The sequence below is a fragment of the Xiphophorus couchianus genome, chromosome 8 (assembly GCF_001444195.1).
Source record: "Xiphophorus couchianus chromosome 8, X_couchianus-1.0, whole genome shotgun sequence".
NCBI classification, from domain to species: Eukaryota; Metazoa; Chordata; class Actinopteri; order Cyprinodontiformes; family Poeciliidae; genus Xiphophorus; species Xiphophorus couchianus.
In genome coordinates this window covers 25,567,318-25,584,778 of record NC_040235.1, presented here as the reverse complement: position 1 = coordinate 25,584,778, position 17,461 = coordinate 25,567,318, and the positions used below count along the sequence as shown (strand labels likewise).

Sequence of the window (17,461 nt, the reverse complement as noted above, 5' to 3'; positions counted from 1 at the left end):
TTTGGCTGACATGTTTGTAGTTTTAGTTCAATTTGCAATTTTTTTAAAAAAGGTTTTCTACTTTGTTGAAATTAAAATGTACTTTTTGTGTCTAAATGTTATTTCACATCTTTTAATCCGTTCGCACCTTTACGATACCAATGTGTTTAATTCACGTACAACCTCCTTTTTGGGATCATTTTGCAGAACTTGTTGTCTACAGACACTTTTTTTCAGTTCGCATTTATATCTCGCTTTATAGACCATCTTGGTTCTCCATATCAGCTTTTCACATGGGCTACATCTAATCATTTATTCTTCGTGTCTCGTTCACTTTTGATTTTGCACATACTTTTGTTCTGACGTGCTGAACGTTAGTTTTGTTTAATAAAAAACATGAACAAATTAGCCTGGTATTACCCGGCATTTCTGCAGGATCAATACCTGAATTTATTCGACTGCGGATTCAAGGTCAGACGGAGTCAATCAGGCATGTGACCTTTCACCCACTTGGAGGGAAAGTGCATTATCAAGAAAGGTCAAAATCCACTTGATTCTCAGCTGCGTGTCTGCATCAGCTGATTGGATTAGACCTCGCCTGATTCAGACAAAGTTTATGCCATGTCACAGAAAAAAAACCAAAAAAAACCCACACTGCTCCAAATCAAGTGCCATCATGTCTTTATTAATTAGCTACATGTATTCAACAACATGGGTTCATACATGCATCTGCAGCAATACAGGGAGAATAAGCAGCTGGAAACATTTCACCTGACTCTAAAATACAGAGTTAGATCAGAACAGGAATCTTTCATTGTGTTTTATTGAACCACTGCTTGGTCTAATTTAGTTTTATGATCATTTCATAGAGAATGCAGAAGCGTTAATTTTGCCCTTTGAATTTCTCCAGCAAGGTAGACTGCTAGCACATGCGCACCAGTACAGGTCTTAGCTGCATGGAGCCGAAAGCATTTCTACAACGGTATATTAAAGCCGTTGTAGATAGAAAAAAAAAGTCAATTTTCACCAAAGAACTCAAAAAAATTCATGTTTGCAATTGCAACTCAGAAATGTGCGCGTTTTTTCTAGGACGTTTCTGAGATTAATTTCAAAATTTCTGGCAACCTTTTGACTTGTCAAAATCAGAAATTATCTTGTTTTATTCAAGCAAATTTCTGCGATTAAGCTAAAAAAAAAATTCAGTTCAATTTTCAACTCTGAATTTCATATCAAATTTCTGAGATTAATTCGATAATTTCTCTCTTTTTTTGGACGGGATTGTATTCTTCCCTTTTTCTCTGTCTACAATGGCCCTAATACGCCGTCATACATTTCACATCCACAACCAAAAATTGATTATGCACTATATGAGACGCACAGTGGCGCTACCCTACAGAGGGCGCCAAAACGATGGCGGAACATTATTCCACGTCGAGAACGTTCTGGGCCACGAAATTTGTTTTTTATTTTTTCATTTGAATTGTGTTATCGCCTGGTGACAGCTAGCTACGTTGTGTGACCGCCAATAAAAATCAAGAAGAAGGCAGCTAGCTAAAGATGAAGAGGCATAGAGGAAATCTCTCCAGGGCAGGAAACCAAAAAAAAAGAAAGAAAAACGGAAGCGGGACAAGAACAAAGATGTCGTAGGGATGAAAAAAGCTTTTCAAAGTGGTTGACAGACAGTAGGTAAGTTATTTCAGTCTATCAGGAAAAGGCTTGTAAATATTCAGGTTAGCTTACATTACTAGCAAAATGACAGGTCACTGTTAGCTTGCCACTGTGTGCTGCAGTTACAGGTGCTACAAAGTGTCTGCATACACCTCAGAAAGTTTATAACTGGGCTCTTGTCCACAACTTTGTTGGTTCGGCCTCAAATTCATAATTTAACATATGAAAAACGCATGGTCGGTTGGCACAATAACACAAGCAAAATATATAGAGAGACATATATATTTTGCTTGCTTTGTTTTGAACGACGCACACACCAGAATAACATTATACATCAACTAATAAAATGTGATTAGACACATCAGGAAAGCCGACCTCTTCACCCAGCAATGACGTGGTCGCCGGAATGACATGATGGGGTGGGACAAGGTCAGACAGACGACCGGGAATTCCCTCTGTTGAGTCTGAGCATCTGTGCACACTTCAATACAACATTCTCACCTGATAGCAGCGATAACAAAGACTTTATCTTCCCCGGGAATTATGATAAAGGCTCAGTTTAGAGGCTCCTTTATCAAGTTTTACAAGGTGTGATACGATAAGCTTCCTGGATTAGTTTAGGTGACGGGGTCGGGAGAGGGAGAGGGCGGGGGTTACTTTAGCTCGACATCCATGTTTGTCACAAGAAATTTAAAATTCACATTGGACGTCTGGGGAAGACTCCATACGAACACACGGAGGGATCGGTCCAACTTTTGAAACTGCAAAACAACATTTAGCAGAGAGGTGATCAAATAAAGAAGCAGACAACCGAATTATTACAGCGTGAATTAATCCTCAAACTGGACGGTGTTGTCATTAAGCAGGACATGCCAGCGCTCGATCTTCTTGTCTTTGTTCTTGAGGCATTCGTACCAGTGTTTCAAACTCTCTCCTTTAGCCTGGATGCCTAGCTGACATCCCCCTGAAAACAAGGAATGAAGGTGGGGTTTGACTAGTTTAGATCCTTTTCCTCATAAAGTGCTGTACTGGTGCAGAGTTATTAAATAAATCTGTATTTCAGTTCATTCGTGTCTGTTTTTAAAAAGAAAGAAACGTTTTAAGTCAATTCAGCGCTGTTTTTCCATATCGGCCGATACTAAACCTCAAATATCTGTATTGGTATCAGAAGTGTAATTGCAATTTCATGCACCAATTTGTGTCAAAGGACAGTGATGCACTTTATGGTCATTGTAACGATTGTTACTGGATGATAAACTGTGCCAGAAGTTATCACAATATGTGATAATATTGTTGATTTGAGGCCATTTTCAAATAACAGTAATGACCTAAAAATGAAAGAACGCGTTCTGAAAGATCAGTAAAGTTCACATTCTAATGAACAGTTCATTCTGGAGCTGGAAGACATATTAAATATCCAAAAGAAATAAATAAAACAACAAATAAAATTAATTATGACATCTCTGTAAGCAAATTGACCAAGGCGCCAGACTGAAGACTTTTGTTATCCAGTCTTTGGTAGAAAGAGAGAAAAGAGAAAAACAGTAAATGATGCAAATGAAAATTTTTCAGTTTGTTTTAATTCATCATACCAGCACTTGATTTGTTGCTTATAAAACTAAGGTAAGTCTGACTCATTGTCACATCTTTTGAAATTTCTGATGCCATCACATATAAACAACCCACCAACGGCTGAAGTTATGAAGAAATCTGTCCATGGACTTACCGATGAAATCGTTGGATTTCCCCATGTCGTAGTCCCAGACCGATACGTCCAGAGTTTTCTTGGCGAGCTCGGCGTGTTTAATTTCGTAACTGAACTCCTGAAACCCAGTGAAGAAACGCAGGGTCTGTTACATAACCTGAGGGTGGAGTTCTTCGACTCCACCCTCAGGTTATGTCTGTGACATAACCTGCGGTTCGGAAGCAGCAACTAACCTCGTTGAACTCCGGGTTGAGGGTCTTCTTTTTGATCTGCGTCTTGTTCTTGGCTTTCTTTCCCATGTCTGGCTTCAGACATCTACGGCAACAAAGAAGCAGAAAGTTCTGGACATGATTCATTCATCGTCAAAAAAAGAAAAGAAAAGAAAATGAAATAAAGGCAGATGAAAGGAGGACGCACATTTTGACGAAAGGGTCTGAGTAGCCGTTGGAGTCCATGGCGGCCAGGTGAGCACAGCGGACCACGCCCACTACAAGACGGCTCTGCTGACTGTTGTACGTCAGCGATATCAGGATGCGGCCCCTCTCCTCCGAGTCCTCGCCTTCCTTCAGCTGCCCACACACACACACACACATACATACACACACACACGGCTAATGAATGCAGGAGCTTTTCAAAGAAACACATTTTCTCTGATCTTAATATCCCTTTGTGCTGATCTCGTATCTGGACAGATTATCCTCTAATTGGAGCAAAGCATACATGTCTAGTCTCAAAGTGATAATAATAGGTTGTCTTTATATTTTTCTCTAAGACTGATGCAATATAAAAATTAAATATGATGCCCTAACTTAATTTTTACAGCGACTGTCAGATGTTGGACATCAGTCGTGTAAAGTGTGACTCGGGGCTGTAGGGCAGCGCTGCTAAAATCAGCTTTTCCTAAAAAGTAAGTTTAAACTTCTTCATCTTTGTGTCATGGCTCCTAGATTTGACATAGCCATAGCAACGCAACAAAACAAGTCCTGGAAGCAAAGAGATAGGGAAAGCAGGTTGTGGATCAGTTTGGATTTAGTGAATCTATTTCCAAAGGTCAGAGAGACTCCAGCTCTGCACGGGATCACAACTGGAACTGATGTCTGAAGCTGAAAACACACACAATGTCTGTCACGGTGTCTTAAAGTAGCTTTGCAAAAACAAAAATAAGAAATTTGATCTCACATTAGTTCAGAAGTATTATGCTAACTTTGTGGAGTAATCATGGCAATAATAATGAAACTTACATCGTCCTCATAAAGTGCCATGCCACGAATTGACCCTCCTACAGCCTTCTTCACCTGCAAGTAAACCAAAACATCTGTCATCATCATAGCAGAAAAAATCCTGCATCTTTTACCTGCTTATCTACCCATATGAATATTTAAAAGGGCAGTATTATGTAAAGTCCAACCCTTTTTTGAGTTTCACATCATGTTATAATTTTATTCCCTCACCAAAAACATACCTGGGGTGTTGCCTTGATTCTTTCATGCAGGTTTGAGAATACCTTGAATCTCCATGGCAACCATTCAGCCGTGCAAAACACCTGGGTGGACTTAGGAAGACTCCTCCTCTTAGCTGCAGTTTCCACATTTCTGAGCTTCTGCCTCCAAGAGCAGCCTTCCCCAATCCCCCACTCAGCTCCTTCAGACTAGCCAGCAGCAATTAGCAAACACCTGGTGGAACTGTGCATCTGTTGAGCTCATCATACTAGCTACTTCTAAGTGAAATGCTGGTAAAAATGTTGTTAAAGTGGTTAGTAGAGGAGCCATGGACTTCCTGAAGGCAGGGTTTCAGAAAGACAGAGGCCCAATTTTAAGGTGTTGAATTATAAAGTCACATTTCTTTTAAGTCATATTTGACATATAGCATTTTTACAACAACTGACGGTAGTCACTTGATTGTGCTATAAAATGGCACTATATGGCTAGAAAATACGTGATACTGCCCCTTTAAAGATATAAATATTGGTAGATGAGGCCAAATGGTGGTAGTTCCCTGTCAGACTAAAAGGTGAATCAGTCAGAGCACATTCAAAATATAAAATATTATTTGGGGTTATGTTTGAGCTTAACTAGATGAATGGATATAGATGTTTAGAATGGTCACTGGTTCTGTTTAACAGTGAATTGGGTCAAATGGCCATCCATATCGGATCGTACTACGCGAGTAGTGAATGTTCTTGCTTACCGGGATCACTCTCTCCAAGCAAACATTGAAATTCTTCTTCTGGTCAAACTTCAGTTTCTTCAGTGCCACCCGTGTCTCTCCAATGAATTCATTATGTCCAAACTTGTCCTCGTCGCTCACCGACAGCCTGCGGGAAGACGACCACGAGTTCTACAAATCCTTCCAATTCAAAACTGGCTTCACCGTAACGCAGGTAAAGGTGATCCACGGTACCTGAGTGTTTTGCGTTGCATCTCGGCGTCGGTGATGCCGTGGTAGATCAGCGTCTCGTTCCACACGGGGTTCAGGGTGTTTTTAAGTGTCTTGGTGCGAAGCTTGTTGGACTTAGAATAGAATAGAACAGAGTCTTTCTAAGAAAGGAGCAAATGCTAAAGATTGACTGAGAAAATACAAGGCTAATATATTAGAATAAAATACAAATCTCATGTTTTAGCTTGTAAAAGAGTTCAATCACATTTATTGCATCCTTGAACTTTTAACTGGTCAACTTGTTGATAAATACCTTACTGGCTCCGGGGAGCAGATGTAGCTTTACATACGGATCTGCCAGTCCATTAGAATCCATTGGTTTCAAACCCTAAATGTAAAAAATTAGAGTTTAGATGACTTTATAGCTTTGCCTTGTCTAGTTTGTCCCAGTTTTCTTCTCTATCTTCACCTTGTAATCCAGTCATTCTGGATTACAAGGTATTATTTTAACTTCTTTTATCTTTCCAGTATGTTGTTTTTCTATCTTACCCTTTTCTAGTTACAAATTTTCGGCCTTTCTTGCCTTGCTTTTTCAGTTAGCTTTGCAATTTCTCTTCCAGATACAATCCTTTTATTTTTATCCAAATCCAACTTATTTTTTAAACCTCATTTCTCATTGTTGCTCCGTGAACAGATGAAACCAGATATTTACATACTCCCTTTTCTTTTTTGGTCAGGATTATCAAAATGGTTTATATTGGCTAAGAAGAACGAGATCATTTTTCGAGAATTTTCTTTAAAGCATGTTGTCGTGACAACGTCTTCATAACTGTTCCATCAAAGCATTGTAATATATTTCATTCTTGTGATGAATGGTCACAGGCAGAACAGCCTTGAGGAACACCTGGGTTCAATTTGCTACAATCAATTGTCTTTTTTTTTAAACTTCTTTTGTGTCTCTATTTTTTGACTCTATTAAACTTTGAAGTAAATTCACTTTCTTGGAGTAACACAGAGAGAAGGGCTGCAGTGCTATATCTGGTGAGGAGATGTTAACGTCCATTTGTAACGTTTGTGCTCCATCCGTTCTGTTTTGTGTTAAAACCTTTTATTAACTTGTCGGATTTAATGTTTTTCTGTTTGAACTTGAGCTTTTATTCATTGTTCTTTATTTGTTGTTGGTATTTTATCTTTTTCAACTGTCTTGTCATTTCTTCTGTCTTATCGTCCACATTTCTAGTAACTCTACTCGTTTTGCTGATTTCTGCTTAATATTTCCTTCAAGAATTTTCATCCAAGATTGGATTGCCAGACAATTCAAGACCTTGAATTGCCAGGTCTTTGGTTAGTTTGGTGTTGTTCTGTCTTTCCTCTTTTTGCCTCGTCTCTTTCTGTGCTCTCTCATGTGAGGTTTTCTCTTCTTTTCCTACTGTACATGCCGTCCTTTGGCTCTGTTTTCTTTTGTTAATCGCCTCCTGTCTCATCTTATATTGCTTCAGTCTTGTTACATCCTCCCCATCTTCTGCTGTATTGCGTCTCTTACATCTGCTTGTTTTGTCTCTTGTTGCCCTGTCTCGTTACGTCTCTTCCCTTCCTCTTTTATCTGCTCATGTTGAACCATCTGGCCTTGTTGTGTCTTATTGAATCTTGTTTTGTTTGTCCCGTCTTGTCCCATCCTGTTTGATCTCGTCCCATTTTAACATGTTTATTGATTTAGCCACGCTCCGTATTGTATTGCTGTCCTCTCCTGACTTGTCTTGCTCTACTTTTTCCCTTTTGTTTTCTCAGCTTAACCAAATGTTGGTCTTTCTTTTTTTTTTCTTTTACAGTTTTTCACTGTCAATTTTACAGTTCTGTCAATGTGTATATAAAAAAAAAAAAAACTCAACAAACCACTGTTAAAATGCAAGTTACTGCTAATGTGGAAACCTAGGTCATGATAAAACCTTTTTATAACTTTAATGTGATGTATGTCCTGCACAATCCAAAAGAAAAACTAATAAAATATCAGTGGGAAAACACAGCAAGTTAAAAAAATTGCGATATTCTAATAGCATTGGTTTGCATACTCTAACATTTGGTTGGATTTAGCTTCAGGATTTATGTTTTCACAGTCCACACGTGCAACAACCACAATCAGTACTAACCTGAGATCATCTTGATCCTTTTAAATCTCTCTGTAAACTATGGTTTTAATGCTGCCAATCAGAAAATGTCAGAGAAATCAGTAAAGTTGACCTTTATTTGCAGTTCAGTAGATACAAAATCTGGTTAGTTGTGTGTCCAAAAAGACTAATAGTTCAAATTTGACCAAAAGATGTATAAAACTAGACTTTGTGTAAAGTCATGCACAGCGTCTTTTTTGCAGGGTTTTTTAATTTCCCCCCCCCCCTGTACACTGAAACTGACAGCTATGGAGTCCTGTAAGGGTCATGGGGGATTTTATTTCTTTTGTGTTACCTCATTCCCATTCTCACATAATAAGTTTTGCATTCCCTCACAACACAATGATGATTTTAATAGTCAGTTCAGTACTCAGTATATTGAGTACTGAAAGATTTTCTCTTACAATTTAAGCTTTTTGTAAGGAATTCTATGTTAAAATATTGTTTGTGAGTTATCTACAAAGTTTTATTTTTGGATTAAAAAAAATAAAACCCTTGTGGTTTTTTACCCTTGTGTATCTATTTGGATAAGGGCACCACAAACGTGTGCAAAATACCAAAGAAAAACAGGTCAAACATGGGTTGTCCATCCCTACTCTAAAACACAAACAAGAAGGAACAGAAGAAAGAACAAAAACATCCAAATTTTTTGATGTGTCTTCACGGGGTATTATTGCTATCTGATAGTTTTGGTTGTGCCTGTTAGTCTGAATGGTTACTAAAGGGTCGTTTTCACGCGCAGTCCCGTCTTCGCTGAAAGATATTACGCAAACGTGAACTTTAAAAGATGGATTTTGAACCTGTTTTCTGCACCAAAGGGTTAAGATTGTTTAAGCAGGTTTTCAATGTGTATCTTTTTGGGGGTACATATGTACAATTTAAAATGATCATTTGTTATCAATGTGACTAAATGCAGACCAGTGTGCATTCGCAAATGTATTGCGAGGTAACGCAAAAAAAACAAAACTCCCCATAACCACTAGGGGGCTCTGTAGACAGCCCCCTTTAGTTAAAGGCGCTTCGCCTGAACTCTACTTGTTATAGGCATAAGTTTAACTCACAGTTGTAACTTATCTTGAGAGTTTGTAAGCTGTTCAGCAAAGATTTAACTCAAATCTAAAAGTTGACTTACTTTAAGGCACCTTTTCAACTTTTGTTTCTAAGTTAAAGGACTTACAATTCACTACAGTGAAACAGATTTGTTTGATTTTCAGCCAGGGGTCTCAAACTCCAGTCCTCGAGGGCCGCAGTCCTGCAACTTTTAGATGCACCTCTGCTGCACCACCTCAACAGAATAATTAGGTCATTAAGGCTCTGGAGAACTGGTCTACACAAGGAGGAGGTCATTAAGCCATTTCATTCCAGTGTTTTGTACCTGTGGCACATCTAAAGACTGCAGGACTGCGGCCCTGGAGGCCTGGAGTTTGAGACCCCTGATAAACTGTGGAGGATGTCCTATTAAAAATGGAAAAAGTACTGAAATGACTCATTTTGTACTTTTTACATCACAAAACGTTTGAGTGACATCGTCCTGTTCAGGTATATTTACTTTGTCTTGTTGTGTCACCATTTTGTTTTTCCTGTACACGTGGCTTTGTGTTCACCTTAGCTTTAATGATGCAGCAGTGTAGAGCATGATTCTCCTGTTCATAAAGGAGGCTGAACTCTAAAGATCCCAGTGTGGCTGTAAGAATAACGACACAGATGTGCAATTTATACATTTGCAATTGAAAGTAGATTTTGAAAGCAAAAAAAATTTTTTAAATTTTGAACAAATGATCTACATGGACGAGTTTCAACCATCTTACTGGCATCGTCCGAGTCATAGTCATTGTCGTCGTTCTCTGCGTGATCTGGAGTGGGTTTCTGGGTCGTCAGGTTGTTGGAAGGTGGATTTGTAGGTGGAGTGATCCTGGTTGCAGGTATGTAAGTGGGACCTGAGGAGACGACCGGTTGCCGCTTGCTCTCCAGATCCGCTGCTGGAACTACAGACACGGTAAGTCTGGGCCGTCTTTTCTTAGAACGTGCTAGCTTAAATGTTTGGACCCCCCTTTTCGTCCCCCTGCAGCGTTGGACTTATTCTTAGAGGGAGGAGTGTGATTTTACCCGGGGTGGGTGCCGTCTGCTGCGTGTTTGCCTGAGGTGCTTTGGACGCCAACACATGTCTCTCCATCTTGGTTCCAGCTGCCTGAGTAGAATGAGTCTCATCACAGCTGTCAGTTGTTGTTCTTGCTGTCTGCTCCCATTGTTCTGACGCACTGGACTGCTTCTGCCGAGGCTCTGAGGAGACAAAGGAAGATGATCAGAGCTGCCACAATCGTCGGCACCACGGCAGCTACATCAAAGCTGCTGCGTCGATGGATGGATCGGTAATGGCTGCTGGGAGTGGGAACGGTAACAATCACCAGTGCATTCTGGGTCCAGTATCGTGCACATACCTGTTCAGATAAACACGCTCATTAGTACCAGTAGCTACAGTATGTTCCAATTAACAACAGAGTTGCACAAATTGAAAATATAAAAATAAATTTGCTTCATGGAAACGCGGCAATTTGGAAAAAAATGGTTTTTTAGCTGCGCTAAAAAGCTCCTCCACTAGGACGAGGTAGTTACTTGGCCATATCAACAAAGACATATTTTGCAAAACTGCAACTTTTTCTTTGCATCATACTAGTCACGTGATCAACAGCCAGATGTTACTACTGGTAAAAACGACAAAGAAGACGACAGGAAGTGGCAGGAGGATGATGGATTGATTTCTGGCTCCAAAAGTTGTGTCATTTGAACATGTTGAATCTGTAGCTCTTATGTAAAATCGTCGACTACAATTTCCCCAAAACGCTGCATATGTATAGCCACTCTCATGTAGGCGGGGCTTGTTGCTCCAACACCTGAATAAGACACCAAGGTCTCCTCTGAGGGCTGATAGAGGATGAGCGCCACAGCTGAATTATGAACATATCTCATGTTCTCATCCGCAGCTGACAAGATTTTGAATGACTTATCATGTGGATAAGCTTATTCACATGTGATTTTAATTTAATCCCTTATTTAATGGAAACACCTCAATTATGAAATCGTGTTTTTTCAACATCAGTGGAATATCAACAAATATTTGCGTGCATTTGTATTAGATAGATAGATAGCATTTATTGTCATTGAACAGAATTCAACAAAATTTCCATTGCAGCTCCCGTGCAAAAGGTCAAATATATACAGTATAAATAAGCAAACACACAATAATAATAATAATAACAATATATACAACTAAATTAACTAAAGGAACTCAACCACACCAAAGAAGTAGCAGCAGGTCCAATTATGGCAAAGTGCAGATAATGTGACAGTGCAAAGTGCAGAACAATATGGCTGTGTGGGGGTGGGGGATATGTATGTGTGACTGCGAGGTTATGATATGTGTGGGAGGGGGGGGCGGCAGGGAGTAATGGCTCTGACGGCTGTGGGGAAGAAATTGTTTCTCAGTCTGTTTGTTGTAGTCCGTATATTCCTGTACCGCTTGCCTGATGGCAGCGGCACAAACAGTCTGTGGCCCGGGTGGCTGGAATCCATGGCTATGGATCCAGCTCTCTTCTTGACCCGGTCTGTGTAAATGGAGTCCAGGTCTGGGAGGGGGCATCCCACAATGCCTTGTGCTGTTCTCACCACCCGTGTCAGTTGTTTCCTCTCCAGTGCTGTGCAGCTACCATACCACACAGTCATGTTGAGGCAGAGGATGCTCTCGATCATCGCCCTGTAAAAGTTATTGGAAATGCAGCCAGCAGTACAAATGCAGCCAGCAGTACAAAGCCATGTAAAAGTATTCATACCCTCATATGTAGAACATTTTCTTCCCTGACCCTGTATTGGCATTACAGGCATAGCATGTAATATAACCGGCTGCCTATATGGAACAAAAATAATATCTAGAGATGGTATCCTATCTGCCTGATTGGCTTTATTATGCATCTGGCATCTGTGGTGGAAAATTACTACAAGTTAACATCTGCTGATCATGTTATATGAATGATTGTGAACTCTCACCAAAAGAACTATTTGGGTTACATGTACAAGGTTGGGAGTTGTTTTCTACAGCTGCATCAGAACCAGACTGTCTCGCCTCTTGTTTTTATTTCCTTATCCTTGGTATAAAACTCCTGTGTTGTCTCTGCCTGGCAGAGCTTTTCATCCAGACCTGCTTCATTATTGATTATCCTACAAGCTCTCTGTATTGTGCACAATATAGGAATAAACCTGATTGAGTGATTTCACCTGACAGTGCTTGGTAAAATAGTTTTTTCCACAACACATCAGAGTGGACGGGTCGAATTAATGTCATTTGACCTTGTGACCTTCAACATTTTGGATTTTATTGTTTTGTTGAGTGTGTACGTCTTCTTAAAGCCCCATAAGACGAAGTGCTGTTGTTGGGTTATGGGGTAGGCAGAAAGGAAGTCAATACAAAGACCTACTATGGGTAGAAATACTAACTTGTGTGTTTCAATTATTCTCTCTGCATTTTCATGCCCTGTATGAAACTGTATTAAAACTGCTGTAAATGTGTTCATTGTCAAAAGACGTGGAGTTGAACTGAGCTACTAAAATGTGGAGAAGGGATTTTTCTCAAGCAACTGATTTTAGTCGTTTATAAGTTCATACAATGTATGAAATAGAAACATGCATGGTTCCACATTTTCTGTTTTTGCAAATTCAAGGAATGACATGAATTGGCTGAGGCAGATGCTGTGGTTATGTATTCATGCATTTATTCAGATATTACAGTATGACAGATTAAAACTTTTCTGAATCACTTACGAAAAGGCCAAATGCCTTCAAAAGGAAATATAATACAGCTAGTAGTATCAGCAGGCAGCAAATCATCTCAGCTGAGCTTATGCAGCGCCACCTCCAACATATGAAGAGCTTACATCTCATTTTTTTTATTTCAATTAAATAATTGTTTTACCGTAATTAGTTTTCATGGCCACACCAGACGAGTCCCCTGCTTTTGTTGCCTCTCAATTAATTACAGTGAGAAAATGAAACTGTGAAGGATTAAATGAGAATGTACGCTAGGTTAGCTGTTTTAAGCAGCAAGCAGGGGACGCTAACACATGGTGCTAACTTCCCACTGACATGCACTGAAGCCATAGAAAACATGTTCAGGGCAAAATTTATAGATTTTTTTTTTTCTGGTGTTCATGCTCTCCCCTTTTGTCATGGTGCCCTGGGCAACTGCCTAAATGGTCCACGTCAAAAACTGACAGTGAAATACTAAAACAGAGTTTATCATTTTGTGAAAGTGGGCCCAGGAAACTTAGCACGTCATTCACAAACACAGATAGGCTACAACCAAACCAATAATCAATTAAAATTAAGAATTTCATTTTATTTTGAATATTTAAAATGTCTTTGAGTTCTAGTGTTGTGTGTTCTTTACAAAATTGAAGTTTATTTGTCTTTTGAGAGGGAAAAATTGCATGATCGTCCCTTTGTCAATATATTACTTGAAAATAGTCTCAAAACAACAAAATTATGGTTTATCGCAATAATTCCTGGGGCAATTTATCGTCCAGCACATTGTGTATTGTGACCTCACTACTAGAGATACGTATCCTTAACCCTTACAACACCTGGCCAATGAATATCGGACACGACGTAAACAAGCCTTTGTAGGTAGAATCATGTTTCTAAATCAAACTGTAGGTGACAAGAAAGTGGAATAGTTACCATCAGTCTGATGACTGGGTCTGTGACCCTGTGACCGGCCTTGACCGGTGTTGTCCTCTGAGTTGGACTGAGGTCTGGAGAGAGGCAGGGGCGAGGGCAGGCCCTGCTGATCCCTTCCTTTATAAAACCAGGCCCCTGAACGTTTCTGTACCTGCAACGTTACACAATAAAACGTTTAGCATGAGCCCAACGAAGACTGAAATAATTCACTGAACATAATAACACAGCAAAGAGCTGAGGTTAAAATTCCTTTAGTCCACCGTTCAAAAGACTCCTCAGGACATGTTAAAGTTTATTAGGACTAGATTATAAACGAGAAGAACAAAAAAAAGAATGAACTGAATCCTGCAAGGCCAGATGTTTACTGTTTGATAGAAAGTTCTGCAACCTCTACCAAGTTTGTGCTTTCCTCATCAACTTGCTGTTTTACTTCTTGCCCTCTGATGGAGGATCTAAGTACTACATATACTAACTGAATATTTAATTTCTCAATTATTTGTAAAGTAGCTTTGAGATGCAACATGTTTTTAAGACTTAAACATTTGCTACATTCTCTTTTATTGTTTTTTCTTTTCTTCTTTTAACAAATTTGGGGTTTTAGTTTTATTTTACAGGATAAATTTTGAAAAAAAAAAACAAAAGAAAACTTTCACATCACAAAGCCTTGACATTTTAACAAAGGCGTGTTGACTTTTGAGATCCAGTGTACGCTATGATTGACAAGAATCCATAGCTAAGTATTCCCTATAAGCTGCTATCACCAACCTACAGATGTTACATTTGATTTATCTTCTTTTGTAGTGTAATTTTAAAAGCATAGGTTAATAACTCATGCACAATAAAAAAAGAATTAAATGTACATTACATAATGTAGTGATAAAAACCACAACAAAACATGTTACCAATGGCACCACAGGGTTTTATATTGATATAGTTAGTCTGAGTGATAAGAGAGAGCTTTAGGCTCTTAAAGACACAGTCACACACATTATCAAGAAGTTATTGTGTAACAATATTATAAGGACAGCATAAAGCAGGACATGTTAATTTTCCCCTCATCTGAATGCTATTATCCTCAATCATTTTCTAAATTAAATAGGGCTAAATATATAATTACTTCCTCCCTATTTTTGATAGCTACAGTCTATTAATGGAAGCCAATTTTCCAGTGGGCAGTGAAATACTATTGTGTGCTAAAGCATGGGTGTAAAAGCGAGAAAACGGTTCGTTTCACAGGATAAGCTGAGCTTCTGCTGGCAGAGCGGTGACATAACGCCGTGAATCAGGCCTGAGGTCCAAAACCTCCTGGCTTCTCCTCCGTCCCTGCAGCTCACCTCTTGCTGCTCGTTGCAGATCCGGCAGAGCCACAGCGGACAAGTCCTGCTGTTAATCCAAATCCCGCATTTGCTGCACATGTGCTGCAGGAAGACATGTGCACACACACACACACACACACACACACACACACACACACACACACACACACACACACACACACACACACACACAAGAACACCCCCAACATAGGGAGAGGGAGAGAGAGGATTTAGCGCAACATGACAGGTGCACAAAGCACATACATTTTCACAGTTCGTATGGCATTAACCCCCTACTTGAGTAGAGAGAGCAACATGAGGCAGAGTGTCACACAGAGGGCCCGGGAATACACCATGCGCATCAGAACAAGTTAGCACACGGACCGCTGGCTGCTCAGAACCTTTACAGAACCACACAGAACTGTAGAAAGTGTTGTAGAAAGTAGAAGGGGAGGAATGATTGTTGAGTTAAGAAAAATAAACTTTGGACATTTGTTTAAGTAGGAAAGTTGGGAGCCAGCGGATGAGCTGCTGCTCAGGGCCCTCACACCACCAGGGGGCCCCCAAGAGCACCGAGCTAGCGTGACAAAAAAAGAAATTTTTTATTTAATAACTTTGAATAATTCAAACTAAATGCTATTACACATGGAAAAATAATTTCTATATCATTCGTATAGCTGGTACACATATAATAGGGTGATCTCTTCCTGTATTTGTTTGCTGCCACTGTAAGGAAAATGTAAGATATTAATCTTGTTAACTTGTTTTCTTAAAATTCAGTGTTTGTTTCCTGATGTTGCTGTCAAATACTTAAAATGCTTAAATACCTCTCTACATTTTAAAATCCAAATATTTCTGTTAGTTTGCTTCTCCTTTTAGGTTAAAATCAACAGCCGTAACACCAGTACATTAGGCATGTTGGACACTTAGAGTGACCTCGGAATGATGAATTATCTGGTGTTGACCTGTTGGTATTGGGGGCCCCAAATGAAAATCCACTTAGGGGCTCCAAAAAGTCTTGGATCTGCACATGTTTGCTTCCACGGCAAACATGTGGAACAGGGTCAGATAAGATCAAATTGAACTTTCTGGCCTACCTGCAACATGCTGCAGAAAACTAACATGCCGCGTCACCCTGAACACAGCATTTCTTGCACGAAACATCGGTCATGTTCAAAAAAACTAACATCGCCACCACATTGTTTAAAAAAAATAATACCGTACACACAGGGTTGGTTTCAGAAAGGTTTTCATCTACAGGAACTTTCACAAATCTGCCACTGAGCGTTGTGTTTTAAGCAGGCCAAACCCACAGGGGTCAGAGTAGCGCAAAAGTAAAATCTATGTCAGCCAATCAGAATCCTTCAAAACAACCACAACAAAACAAGATCCTACAACTTACTAGAAAGCTGTATGTCACACGTTTTCAACCTTTTAGTGTAAATATGTTGAAATTTGTGGTTTTAATGAGTCAAAAACTGGAAAATTTAAACTACCAAACTGCATTTAAAAAAAACAAACTCTTGTTAATCCAGCATTTCAAACAGAAATCCATCCTCTGGGAGAATCTGCCTTTTTCTATAGAAGACTCTCCGACGTATTTGTCGCTAGAATAGCAACTGTACCTTTTTGCACTGCGAACAGAGAACAGCTGTGACCCCCTGCGCTCCGAAGGACGTCCCACACAGCAGGCAGCGAGACTGTCCATCGCCACACGCCGTCTTCTTGATGCTGTCCAGCCGACTGGACAGACGCCTAAGAGAACATCCGAAAACGTATCAGCACAGTGACACAAGCACGCCTCTGGGTTGTTTTTTTTTTTTTTACACCAAAGCGTTAACGGACAACAGCGAGGCTTTCTGGACAGAATCCAGAACAACAGAGGCAGCATTTCTCCGTCTCACTCGATGCGCTGCTGCTCCATGGCCTCCATCATGGCGGCGCGGGCCAGAACGCCGTTGATGATCTCCTTCTCCTCATCTGTAAGGTCGCCTCCCAGGGCGCCCCCAGACACGTTCATCATCCACCCGGTCCTGCTGACATGAAACACACACACACACACACACACCAAAATAGAAATACAAAATTGTTAGCAGCACGTAGCTCAAACATTTTTTTAAAAAATAAGCTAAATGAGCTGAAATTGTATCAGTACAAAGAGTTAGATGTTAAAATCTGAGGACAGGAGCACAGCTGGAAGCATGTTGGAGTTTCACTAATGCTGAGCTTCAGTGGAAAACGTCACACAAATTTATCACACAGAGACTGAGAAGTTGTGGGGAAGACAAAGAATCAGAAAGAAGGAAAATATTGTCTTGATTCAGACTCGTGTTTTATCACAAAGTGTCCGTATTGTTACTGACCGTAACATTTCCTTTAATAACTTCAAATTCGTGTTTGTTGGAGTTCTTTGGTCGTCAAGCTGATCTGCGGGTCCACACGTACAGTACCTCCAAAAAGTGTTGAAATGTAAGGTTCTGCTGCTAGAAGACCATGACAAAGCCTTTCAAAAATGTTTCCATGTT

At 39.8% G+C, this 17,461-nt stretch overlaps 1 protein-coding gene across 2 annotated transcripts in view; it reads right to left on the bottom strand.

Moving 5' to 3' along the window:
• Nucleotides 1-643: 643 nt before the first annotated feature.
• Nucleotides 644-17,461, bottom strand: part of rph3aa (rabphilin 3A homolog (mouse), a) — a 33,031-nt gene continuing 16,213 nt past the window's right edge. Inside the window, exons 2-16 of one of the 2 annotated variants that reach the window (XM_028026144.1) lie at nucleotides 16,841-16,972; nucleotides 16,562-16,691; nucleotides 14,955-15,038; nucleotides 13,621-13,771; nucleotides 10,000-10,173; nucleotides 9,702-9,878; nucleotides 9,498-9,577; nucleotides 6,042-6,116; nucleotides 5,753-5,862; nucleotides 5,540-5,666; nucleotides 4,594-4,647; nucleotides 3,770-3,921; nucleotides 3,586-3,667; nucleotides 3,374-3,470; nucleotides 644-2,611 (exon numbers count right to left, since the gene is read on the bottom strand). In XM_028026144.1, coding sequence (XP_027881945.1) covers nucleotides 2,478-2,611; nucleotides 3,374-3,470; nucleotides 3,586-3,667; nucleotides 3,770-3,921; nucleotides 4,594-4,647; nucleotides 5,540-5,666; nucleotides 5,753-5,862; nucleotides 6,042-6,116; nucleotides 9,498-9,577; nucleotides 9,702-9,878; nucleotides 10,000-10,173; nucleotides 13,621-13,771; nucleotides 14,955-15,038; nucleotides 16,562-16,691; nucleotides 16,841-16,959 — 1,746 coding nt within the window. In that variant the 5' untranslated portion in view covers nucleotides 16,960-16,972 and the 3' untranslated portion in view covers nucleotides 644-2,477. The remainder of the gene's footprint in view (nucleotides 2,612-3,373; nucleotides 3,471-3,585; nucleotides 3,668-3,769; nucleotides 3,922-4,593; nucleotides 4,648-5,539; nucleotides 5,667-5,752; nucleotides 5,863-6,041; nucleotides 6,117-9,497; nucleotides 9,578-9,701; nucleotides 9,879-9,999; nucleotides 10,174-13,620; nucleotides 13,772-14,954; nucleotides 15,039-16,561; nucleotides 16,692-16,840; nucleotides 16,973-17,461) is intronic. The other variant, XM_028026143.1, reaches the window with a different exon arrangement.